This window comes from Pagrus major, chromosome 2, assembly GCF_040436345.1.
Source record: "Pagrus major chromosome 2, Pma_NU_1.0".
Taxonomy (NCBI): domain Eukaryota; kingdom Metazoa; phylum Chordata; class Actinopteri; order Spariformes; family Sparidae; genus Pagrus; species Pagrus major.
This window is the reverse complement of record NC_133216.1, coordinates 27598844-27610982: the sequence shown is the minus strand read 5'-3', so window position 1 is coordinate 27610982 and position 12139 is coordinate 27598844. Positions and strand designations below refer to the sequence as shown.

At 42.2% G+C, this 12139-nt stretch overlaps 1 protein-coding gene across 1 annotated transcript in view; it reads left to right on the top strand.

Moving 5' to 3' along the window:
• LOC141012166 (SPRY domain-containing SOCS box protein 4-like) overlaps positions 1 to 12139 on the top strand; it is a 45837-nt gene that overhangs the window by 20004 nt on the left and 13694 nt on the right. Inside the window, exon 3 of the mRNA XM_073485574.1 lies at positions 10621 to 11509. Coding sequence (XP_073341675.1) covers positions 10801 to 11509 — 709 coding nt within the window. The 5' untranslated portion in view covers positions 10621 to 10800. The remainder of the gene's footprint in view (positions 1 to 10620; positions 11510 to 12139) is intronic.

Here is a 12139-nt window from a genome sequence, read left to right as displayed (position 1 = left end):
GAGGGATGCGGTTTTCTTGGCGAAAGACAGTAACTACAACAACACAATAGTGGAAGGAGACAAACACTTGGTGAGTTAAAATTTTTTGCCAGGGACAGACGCTGTTTTTTGGGCAGAAATGTGACAAAGTCGGTAGGACAGACACCAAAGACACTACCAGTTACTACGTTACTGTTGTTTGGTCCTGTAACGTTGCTTTGTGGGACATTTCTCTTTATTTTGTTAAGTGATGGACCTGTTTAGTTATCAGACTGTGAACACCATCAGATCGATACGCCACCGGCTTATCCATTCACACAGGTACGGTTCGCCTCTGCTGCACCTCTGATACAACCTCCAGAGGGGCATCAGAGGCGCAGCGAAATTTCACCCCTCGTTGCATCTGAAACTTTCACACGGAGGAGGATGCGGAGAATTGGTGCGGGATCCCCACACTCAAAGGGCAGTGTGAATTGGGCTAATGTTAAATCCATTCCAATATTTTCCACCCATCCAAGTCTTTTGGTGAGCCTCACAGTCTCACGGGTTCACCAGCTCAATAGTTTTAGTTGTTTTAGTCTTACTAAAATGTGTTTTTTGTTGTTTAACTAGAAAATAGCTGACTGAAACAAATGGTCAATCCTTTTTTTAAACATTTGCCTAAAACTTAGTTGAAGACAAAAACTGATAAAAATAAATAGATAATGTCTGAACCACATTAACTGCATTCTATAATGTAAAAATCATAGGTTGAAGCACACATGTAAAACTCACTATGTAAAACACATGGAGATGAAGAGAAGTAGATCTATACTAGACAGCACAAACTGCCTGTCATGTTTTAACATAAGCTAAATTTTCAGTTACAAGTTATATTAATCCAAAAAATAGTACAAAGATGTGACATCCTGGTAAATGTAGAAATGAGTCCGTCTGAGCTGTCATATAGAGTCTGCTTGTTGTAACAGTAAACATCCAAGGGCTGCAGAACAACTCCAGGGATCGAAATGAGAAATAATTAATTCAGGGAACTCCGGCCAACACTACCAATAATTTACAAATGTTTTAATACAAAAGACAGACGTTCAAGTGGCTTCTGCTTCCTTAAACACTTTTCCCTGACTTGCCTAAAGTCCTTTGTTCAGTTCAGCAGAGCAAGGAGGAAATAAGCTTCTTCAATGTGGGATAGGTGTTGTTGTTTGTCCACATTTCTTTCCACTGTCTTCTGGAGGTGCCCAGTCAGTGCATCTGTGAGACTGTGTGGTTTTGTACTGCTTTGGAAAGTCTTTGAGCGTGCTCACACTCAGCCCTCCCCTTCTCCCTCCCTCTCTATATTTCCCTCTTGTCCCTCCTCCCTCTCAGCAGCTGTTTTCCTGTCTTGGCTGGGAACTGGAGCCAAGCTGTTTTTCCCCCCATCCTCGCGTCACAAGCAGGAACTTACCGACTTACTGACATACACAAACACACACTCGTTTTGTTTTCCTCTGCCCTGTCCCACACTCATCTGGCTGTTGACTGTGTACTGACCTCATTTTGGACAACAGACTGAAGCGCAAGTATTCACACTCTTCTACTTGGCTGCTGTGATTGCGTGTTCACATTGCTGTGTGAGAGCCGTCTGACTGCTCGGAGAAATGCTTTCATGGTAAGATGTCTTTCCGTCTCACAGGCCACTTCTCTCTCTTGACCTCTTGTTGTTTGTGCCTCTTTCAGTCGGGACATTTTCTCGGGTTTCCCGTCTCTCTATTGGCAAGACTGTTGCTGAGCTCATCCTGTGCTGACAGTCTCCAAAAGTATTTTTTGTTTTTCTTTTTGACTGTGTGGCACAACATTCTCGTGGTATCTGCATGTCCCAGAAAAGTCTAGGAATGAATGAAGTAAAACCTCAAATCTGTACTTTTATTTCAATTTTGAGATTTCTCTCTAATGTTGTACTTTCTAGTAGCATAAAAGTGGCTTTTTTACTTAGCCACTTTAATACCTGCATTATCCGTCTCAAGAAGTTACATTTCTTTTGTTTGGGTCTGCATGTAAAATTGAAGAACTGTGTTCCAGCTGGCCTCCCTGTCTTTCGCAGCATGTCTGTAGCCACCAACATGGGACTCTTAGTGTAGCGTTTCACACACGTGAGTGACTGTAAGGGGGGAGAGTGACATATGATTGAAGACTTTCTGAGCTGTGTGTCAGTGTTGCTACACTCCTGACTCATAATCATGTCCGCCAGACATAAGGCTGGAGGGATAATTAATTTGTGTGTGTGTGTGTTTCCACAGAAAATCTTGCATACTTCTGAGCCCATCAGCCTAATATTTTTTTGCAAACATTTCTGACTGTACACTCAAGGACCTCTCGTGGTTGCAGTTATTCACAACTTTAGTTTTTTTTTTTCAGGGCCAATACTGATTATCGTTTTATCAAGGAGACCAATTACCAAAATTTGGAACCGATACACCTTTCAAGTAAAAATGAAAAGGGTAGGGGTCGCAAATGATCAACAACTGCTTCAGTTTGGAATCTTGTACGTGACATTCACATGGAGGAGTCTTTGGCATTTTCACTTTGAAATTGACATTTTACATCACTGGTGTTTTGGACCTGCATATTATTTCCCTTTGCACTACTCTGATAGCTAGACACTGGACACACAGAATGCCCTGCACTCCTTGTCCGCCACCCACAAGATCCCAGACACACCTAGTGGAGATCTGCACTTTACTGAGCACACTCTTCTAGTTACAATTGAGACTGTGGGCTGTGTAGGTACAAGCCTGATATGTATAGTTGCATAAAATATTTGAACAAACTACACTAAATCCTGTTCCTGTACCTTGCTGATGTCTGTGAGACATTGAGTGCTGGTGTTTGTTTATTTATTTTTCCTCCAAAGGTTAACATGGCTTACTGACACAAATTGCCTCAGAGTTCTGGTCAATGGCAATGATAAAAATATCTTCTTTCTAGTACTGAGAATAGTTTACTTGGAGGAAACTGGATCTTATGCTGTTTCCCCATTCTCAACTAAACACAAATAGCATGTCCAGCTATAGCTCATCTCTCCTACTGCTTTGGACGTCAAAAAAATCTCCAGTCCGGTTCAGCAGGTAATGCTGCCCCACTGGTGAGATGAGTCCAACAAAATCTGAGTGAAAGCCTGTTGATTCATTCTGTTGTGATGGTTCAAGCAGAGACATGTTGTCAACTTGCGTCATTCACCTGCACTGCTCATGTTTTGAAAATGCAGCCAAACAATAAAGTAATGCTTTTGAACTGAACTTCGAACATTGTCAGTTTTGACGCAGGCAGTCTTTGTTTGAAAGCCAGCAGTGGACTTAACTCTCATAACTCATAATTAGATCAATTTTGGATTGATGGTGAACAATCTGAGATGGGACAGCCCAAAATCACTCGCTGTGGAGGTGTTTAGGTCTGCAATAACTAATGTCAGACGTGCTGTGCATCTAATCACATTGCCACATCTCTTCTGGTAAAAGTTGTGCTTAAATTCACTGAAAAGCACATTATGTGCATTTTCACATAACCATGGAACTTAAATGACATTGTGGATGATAGTCTTGCTATATACACGGAAAACATTTTAGCAAAATGTTTGTTAAAAGGTTGTAATTGACACTTGTTGTGGTTTAGCTTTGCACTAATATTAGCTTGTATTTTTTTGGGTTGTATAAGAACATGTAGAATCCTGAGAGAAAGAGGTAACTAACATTGCTTCTCACGTCTTCATGTCAGAACCACTACTGTTTCATGCTTAAAAATATGCTCTGGGCTACTCTGCTTTCCCATCTCCAGCCCCTAAATCCTTATTTATTATTTTGACCCCCAAAAAGGTAAACCTTTCCCTTTCTGTTCATTTCTTGTCTTGTCACCTATGGTTGTTTCCTTTATGACAATGAATGACTAAGGAAATCACCATATCTATTATTGTATAGTTTCTACATGAGTTGCCATCTGCAAACTGTTTGTCTCCCCATCTATTCCTCCCTGTAATGGATACTTAACTAGTCTATCAGTTTGTCATTCACCGCGTGAGTGGTTTTGTACTAGAGGTCGACGGAAAGTGGATTTTCAAAGGCAGATATAATAATGATAGTTGTATCCATGTAAAATGGTGATGTACTCCCCCACTTGGTCAGTGGAATCTGCTCAAGTTCAGCTAATAACAATATTTTATACAAAGTCCTATCGACACCTCTATTTTGTATGTACGTGCTCATACACAGGTCGTCGCTGCCCTCATCTGGTTTTCCAAAGCTGATAAGAGCATGCGTGCATTTGAGTGGTTGATACTTCAAAGTCCCTGCATTACCAGTCTGCATCTGTGTGCCCTAAAGCCGTGTGTGTTGCTTGTGTTAAGAGTGGCTGTGCATGTTTGATATGCTAACAATGCTTGTCACGCTACCAGCGGCCTTCTTCATGTCACTGCCTCCCTTTGCTCAAGATAAAAAGTTTTGCGCCGTGGATTCTGGTCCAGTGGCATCTTAAACAGTCCCAGCTCCTGCTTGCATCCCGTCTCTCGTACGCTCAGAGCAGAAGCACATCACTGGGCTGATATTTAGATCTGCTTTTCAAAGAAGTGAAGGAGATGAGGCAGAGAGCTTCTTGGTTTGCACCCACTGTATTTGGTACTGGATAATCCTTTGCACTAAATTCAGTTTCCTGATCTTAAGAGGGGTCGGGTTAGACGTCACATCTCATCGCTTCTCTCCCCCCATCAGGGTTCCCTCCATCACACGTCACTCACCTACCCTATCAGGGTTTCTCTCTATCATCATCTCTCTCCTTGTTCATGTTCCTCCTGTACTTGTCCTTGCCTGTCGGCTCCTTCGCTTAGATGCTTAGACTGACCTTCTTCACAGCCAGCTTTCATCCTGTCCTTCACTAACCTTTTTAACATTAAAGCGCCCTTCTCCACATCTCCATAAGAAATGATTTCTTGCTCATATTGATGGATTACTATGTGTACAAAGTTTTTGAAAGCCTGCTCCTTCAGTGCTCCCTTTGACTTTGAACTGTCATTATCAGGCCTACTCATTGTTGGTTTTCGAAGCCAGCAATATGCTGTCTTTTTAAACACATCATGACCTTGACTCCTGGTCCCTGTCCCTCGCAGTCTTCTCAGTTCCAATTTAAAATGAAAAACTAGTGATCGCTGTGTTGTGGCTGTGTGAACACACACACACTCACACTCACACTCACGCTCACACTCACACTCAGACACACACACTTGTTTAATTAGAACTCTCCCACTTGCAACTGCTCTTGTTTTGTGGGTACAGTGGGGAGAACAAGTATTTGATACACTGCCGATTTTGCAGGTTTTCAAACTTACAAAGCATGCACCTGTTTGAACTCATTACCTGTATAAAAGACACCTGTCCACACACTCAATCAAACAGACTCCAACCTCTCCACAATGGCCAAGACCAGAGAGCTGTGTAAGGACATCAGGGATAAAATTGTAGACCTGCACAAGGCTTGGATGGGCTACAGGACAATAGGCAAGCAGCTTGGTGAGAAGGCAACAACTGTTGGCCCAATTATTAGAAAATGGAAGAAGTTCAAGATGACGGTCAATCTCCCTTGGTCTGGGGCTCCATGCAAGATCTCACCTCGTGGGACATCGATGATCATGAGGAAGGTGAGGGATCAGCCCAGAACTACATGGCAGGACCTGGTCAATGACCTGAAGAGCGCTGGGACCACAGTCTCAAAGAAAACCATTAGTAACACACTACGCCATCATGGATTAAAATCCTGCAGCGCATGCAAGGTCCCCCTGGTCAAGCCAGCGCATGTCCAGGCCTGTCTGAAGTTTGCCAATGACCATCTGGATGATCCAGAGGAGGAATGGGAGAAGGTCATGTGGTCTGATGAGACAAAAATAGAGCTTTTTGGTCTAAACTCCACTTGCCGTGTTTGGAGGAAGAAGAAGGATGAGTACAACCCCAAGAACACCATCCCAACCGTGAAGCATGGAGGTGGAAACATCATTCTTTGGGGATGCTTTTCTGCAAAGGGGACAGGATGACTGCACTGTATTGAGGGGAGGATGGATGGGGCCATGTATCGCGAGATCTTGGCCAACAACCTCCTTCCCTCAGTAAGAGCATTGAAGATGGGTCGTGGCTGGGTCTTCCAGCATGACAACGACCCGAAACACACAGCCAGGGCAACTAAGGAGTGGCTCTGTGGCTCTGAAGCATCTCAAGGTCCTGGAGTGGCCTAGCCAGTCTCCAGACCTGAACCCAATAGAAAATCTTTGGAGGGAGCTGAAAGTCCATATTGCCCAGCGACAGCCCCAAAACCTGAAGGATCTGGAGAAGATCTGTATGGAGTGGGCCAGAATCCCTGCTGCAGTGTGTGCAAACCTGGTCAAGAACTACAGGAAACGTCTGATCTCTGTAATTGCAAACAAAGGTTTCTGTACCAAATATTAAGTTCTGTTTTTCTGATGTATCAAATACTTATGTCATGCAATAAAATGCAAATTAATTACTTAAAAATCATACAATGTGATTTTCTGGATTTTTGTTTCAGATTCCGTCTCTCACAGTTGAAGAGTACCTATGATAAAAATTACAGACTTCTACATACTTTGTAAGTGGGAAAACCTGCAAAATCAGCAGTGTATCAAATACTTGTTCTCCCCACTGTATCTTTTGTTTTCATAGTTAGACCATCATAACTGGTGTTTCATTACAGTAAGGCTTACCAAATGTGCTGAGTTTTTCAGGAAATAATCAAATTACTGTAGGTTTTCCTTTGCCGTTTATTACAGGAAATTGCTTCTTCCCCTTTAACCAACGACTTCTTCAATGAAAAGGGAATACACAGTAAATTGGTTTAATATACTTGGTGATACAGCTGATACATTGAATATGTGAAGATGCTACCTACTGTATCGATCCACTAAATTTGACTACTTGCTAAACTCAGCAGCAGATGAAAATGCTGGAATGATCTTAGTTGATTTTGCTATCAGCCAGCATGTTCACAATATCAGATGAGAAAGCCTTTCTATTTCAGACTACCATGTTTTGTATTTGTTTTTTTCCTGCCTGCTAGTGTTGTAGATGAAGGGCTCAATTAGTTACTATTTAGTGTGTGCATTCGTAGGGGAAAGGTTCTGTGAACAGGAGGGGGCAGGCAGTCAAGCTGGCATTAGTCCATTTGTTTTCCTTTTGGTAAGCCCAATTATTTCTATTAAAGTATCATGTGTAGTTTTAACCCTGCATGTTACACATGCAGTGGAGGTATGGAGGATTTGATTTTCTCAGTGAAATGATTATATACAACTAGTGCTACCCACCACTATCCCCAATAGTACTTTGTGTAATAATTAGGGCTGTCAATCAATTAAAATATTTAATCGCATGATTGTCCATATTAGACTTGTGATTAATTGCAAATTAATCGCAATTTTTTTTTTTTATCTGTTCTAAATGTACCTTAAAGGGATACTTTTCAGGTTTTTAATACTCTTTTTAACGTGGGAGTCGACAAATATGCTTGCTTTATGCAAATGTATTATTATTGCAACAATCCAAAACAATGACAGACACTGTCCTCAAAGGTGCTGCATCTGAAAGAATATTTTAACTTTTATGCATGTCCAAAAACTGCTAGGAATGATGCATCGCTGGATGGGAGAGAACAATGGCTTTGCTGGTGACGTATTGGGTGATGGGTCTTGGTTGCCCAGTTGAACTTTTTTCTGGCTGTAAGGTCTTCTATTTCGTGAGGAGCAGGAGATTGACACTTTTATGTTGTCCTGCTGACCTCATCTGCAGTACTTGTTTGCAATTGCAAACTGGTCCATGGATGTCTGCTTCGCCTTCGACGTTTCAGCGTCATGTTCACCTCTGTCGCGTCAAAACGCAGGGCAGTTGCTGGAGTGTGCGGCTTTTGAATCTCGCGTCCTTCTACATACTCTTTTCAGGCAGGAATAGCTGGCAGCACGCTGTGCTGAAACACTTATGCTGTCAGAGAAACAAGCGCTGAACATGATGAAATGCTCACTGTCTCAACAGTGGAGGAAAAATAAAACTTTTGCATGATATAAATTTATATTTAAGATGTACTGGTAACATCATATAGGTCATATGTGCTATATTTTCCATCAGATATTTTGGACGTGGATATTTTCATCTGCTGAACAACTACCGTCAAAAAGCTGGCATACAATGGCCAACTTAAACCTTGATGTTACTGTATGTATTGGAGATTCATTGGTCACTGTTAATCCAGATTTTTTTGAAAACGTTTACACTTTGTGTCATCACATGTTCCCTCTGTGGCCCATCTGATTCCCATGAATCATTTCACTCTGGCTTGTCTCCTTATTGTTTGGGCCAGTGTTTTCCCTCTGACGGTTTAACACTTGAAGGATTGCCAGCCAAATGTGTGCCTGTGTTTTGTGTGAACAATAAGGGCTTGTGTTTGTCATGTATATGACATACACAATCACAAGTGTCAACTGAGTGGACGATAGCCACTTCCTCATTAATTTTGCTGTTAGATAAATATTCCTCTCATTTGTAATGAAATTGCTTCATGCATCATGTCTGGTGGTATAAATTAATTAATATGGAAATGCAGAGCTTGTCACTTTTCATGGCTTGTGGTCATGAGATAGTGCTCTGCAAATGACTTTGCATGCCAGCGAGTGTGTATGTTGAGTCGTGAGTCTTGTGTGGTGTTCTCAAAGCTGTTGCCCATTTAGCACGTTGTCGTTCATCTCAATTCTCTGGTTAACTCCACAATTCACAAAGTTTTTACCAAACAAACACTGTAAAACCGTGTGTGTGTGTCTTATTCAAGCCTCCCTTGGTGGGTCAGTACCAGTGACGGCTCTGTACTTTCCCTGAAAGACTCATGTGGAGTCCTTTCCTGGGAAACTAAGGGGAGTGAGAAAAACATTTGGGGGATTGCATATAGGAAAGAGAGATAGAGAGAACGTACAGCACATGTGGAACAGCTTCTCTCGACCCGGGCCTGCAGGGAAACTCTGCACATGTGTTTGGAAGTAGCTTTAGTCTCTGTTTACTTGCTCAGCATATAATATAGTATATTTTCTTATAAACTTATACAATGTGAATTGCATCACATTTGTTTGCTTTGGTGAAGAAGGGATTGGCTAAGAAGAGGGATTGTACACTGCATTGTACATTGTACACTTACTATACTCAGAGGAACTCTGCAGCAAGTTTCAGCAAATACTCCCCATGTCTGTGTCACTATTTAATTGTGTTGCTCATACAATTTGTGTTGCCTAAATGGCACTCAGCCCTGAGTACTTTTGTTCAACATTAGTGTGTTAGTGATTAAAACTAATTACTACACTGCCTATTGAAATGGGCAGTGTAGAAACAGAATCTTGGTTTATAGTTTATCAGCACTGCCTAGTTTAGACAGTTTGCTCAGAGTTTAGTACGCCCCTCACTCCTGATATCTGACTATACTTTGTCTGGATGCATGCATACTAGGGCGCATGCTCAAAAAATATGCTGAAAGCATGCCACGTTAATGCGTTATCTTTGACAGCCCTAGTGCATACAAAAAGTGGATCTGGAGTGGCTACCCCAGGCCTAAAGTCCAACAGATGAAGTGTTCTGCGTTGTCAGACTGGGTGCAGGCAAAATGGAGAGATTAAGTTTAACATTGTCCATATACATGTACTACCAACATTGTTGTGATGCAAAGCAGGTTGAAAACCCACAAATTTTCTTGTTTTTAAGTGCAATGTTTTCAAATAACTGTCAGGGTGAGTGGCCAAAAAATAAAATAAAAATGATACCTCTGCACACAGAGAAACTCAAATGTTTGTCCACACTTCAGACTGGCAACTGAAGACAGGAAATAGTTTGGGAGAGAAATGCTAGGAGTAAAGAAGTTCATCTTTCATTTCTTCTTTCCTGTCATTTCCCCTTTTCAGTATTTGGTTTGCTGAGTTTTATAGGCAAATAAGGACTACAGCTAGTGATTACTTTTATCATCAAACTTATTTCTCATTCAATTCATAAATAAGTTGGGAGAACACAAGAAAACAATAAAAACAATCCATCAGTTTCTTCAAATGCCTTAATATGACCAACCAACTGTACAAAATCCAGTGATATTCAGTTTTACTAAGGTATTGGTTGGTATTTTGTGTAAATAAACAAAGCTGTTCAAGCAGACATTCATGGTATGAACATTTTTTTTTATTAATACAAAAAAATGCATCAAATGTTCACATTTTAGATGCTGGAACCATCCGATGTTGGGAAAATTTGTTTGAAAAAAGAGTGCCAATTTTATTTTGATCAGCTAATCATTACAGCTGTGAAAATGTGAGGTATAATCCTCCTTGCTGTCATAGTTAAATTAACACTGTGAATTTGCAGTTACATTTTGACAGAAATGAATAATATATTTTTGTCGTCATCTATTTCAAACCGGTATCAGTTTACCTTTTTATACTGGAGTATCGTATGACATTGATAGACATTCCACTTGACTCAAGATAAAAAGTATAACCGTCAGTGTGTCCTGTCAGCCGAGTCAGCTGAGTTGAGTGACTGTTGTTTGACAATTTTAGACTGTAAATTGGATACATAATGTTTCATTTTGTGTGTGTTCCAGGAGTGTGGGTTCCCCTGGCTAAAGACAGCAAGTGTGTCCAGCAGCACCCTTCCACCCAGCACCCACTGTGTTGCCATTGCGCCCATGAGGTAACGTCAGGTGCTACGACCCCCTCATTACCACCCTTGGTCCATCCATTTCCCTCCCCTTTGTCCCTTCCTCCCTTTCACCCACCCAGCCATGGGCCAGAAGATCTCTGGCAGTATCAAATCAGTGGATGTACGTGGAGAGCCCTCATATCGGCCAGTACGGCGGGAACTGCGGGGCCCAGATTTCTGTCGGCCCCCCAGGCTGGACTTACTGCTGGACATGCCATCAGCCAGCCCTGAGACCCAGCTTCGCCACGCCTGGAACCCGGACGACCGGTCACTCAATGTCTTTGTTAAGGAGGACGACAAGCTGACGTTTCATCGCCATCCAGTGGCACAGAGCACTGACTGTATCCGTGGTAAGGTGGGCTACACCAGGGGCCTCCACGTTTGGAGGATTCACTGGCCGGCCAGACAAAGAGGCACACACGCTGTCGTAGGCGTGGCCACCGCTGAAGCATCTTTACACTCAGTGGGCTACACGGCCCTGGTGGGCTCAGACTCTGAGTCCTGGGGATGGGACCTGGGTCGGAACAGGCTCTACCATGATGGAAAGAATCGGCCCGCTTCCACGTCGGCACCCACATACCCCTGTTTCCTGGAGCCAGACGAGTCATTTGTGCTCCCAGACTCTCTGACAGTAATACTAGATATGGACGAAGGAACACTGAGCTTCATGGTAGACGGACAGTATCTGGGAGTAGCTTTTAGAGGGTTAAAAGGCAAACGACTGTATCCCATCGTCAGTGCTGTGTGGGGGCACTGTGAAGTATCTATTCGCTACGTCAATGGACTCGATCGTAAGTAGCACAACATTGAAGCACACACACACACGATAAGCCAGTCAGTGACTGTATAATATTTGACAAGCTGCTGAAAGGGGATTGTGTTATATATGCCAGTGTTTTCATGTTTCACCATTACATTCTTCTGCAATTCATACTGTTGTTTGATGGTAGGCAGAATGATGGCAATATGACCTTTTTGTCATCAAGGATGTCCCAAGCTAATCCCAAGGATATTGTGTGTTCATATCAGCTAAAACAACCTGGCTTTACTGTAATGTGATTTGTCCACCTCAGCCTGCTGGTGTTGCAGCGCTGCTCTTCTAATTTGTGAGCATTTCGTGTCATATGCGGGTCAAAAAAATTCATGAAAAATACAGATTTGCTAAATCGTGCAAGAGCAGTATACAAAACATTCATCTAGCAGCCTCTTACTCTTACGGCACAGACCATAACTTTCATAAGTTAAATTGTCAGCAGCAGCAGGTCATATCGGCTGTCGCTAATTATTGTTAATTCCTTGATGGCAGGCCAAAATATAAATCTGGCTGGCGTGCAGTTTGTGTGCTCTCTGCATGCCAGTGTCTGTACTCAGCCAGAGATTGTTAATGATTTAAAAGAAGCATCGCTTTGTAATACCACTGT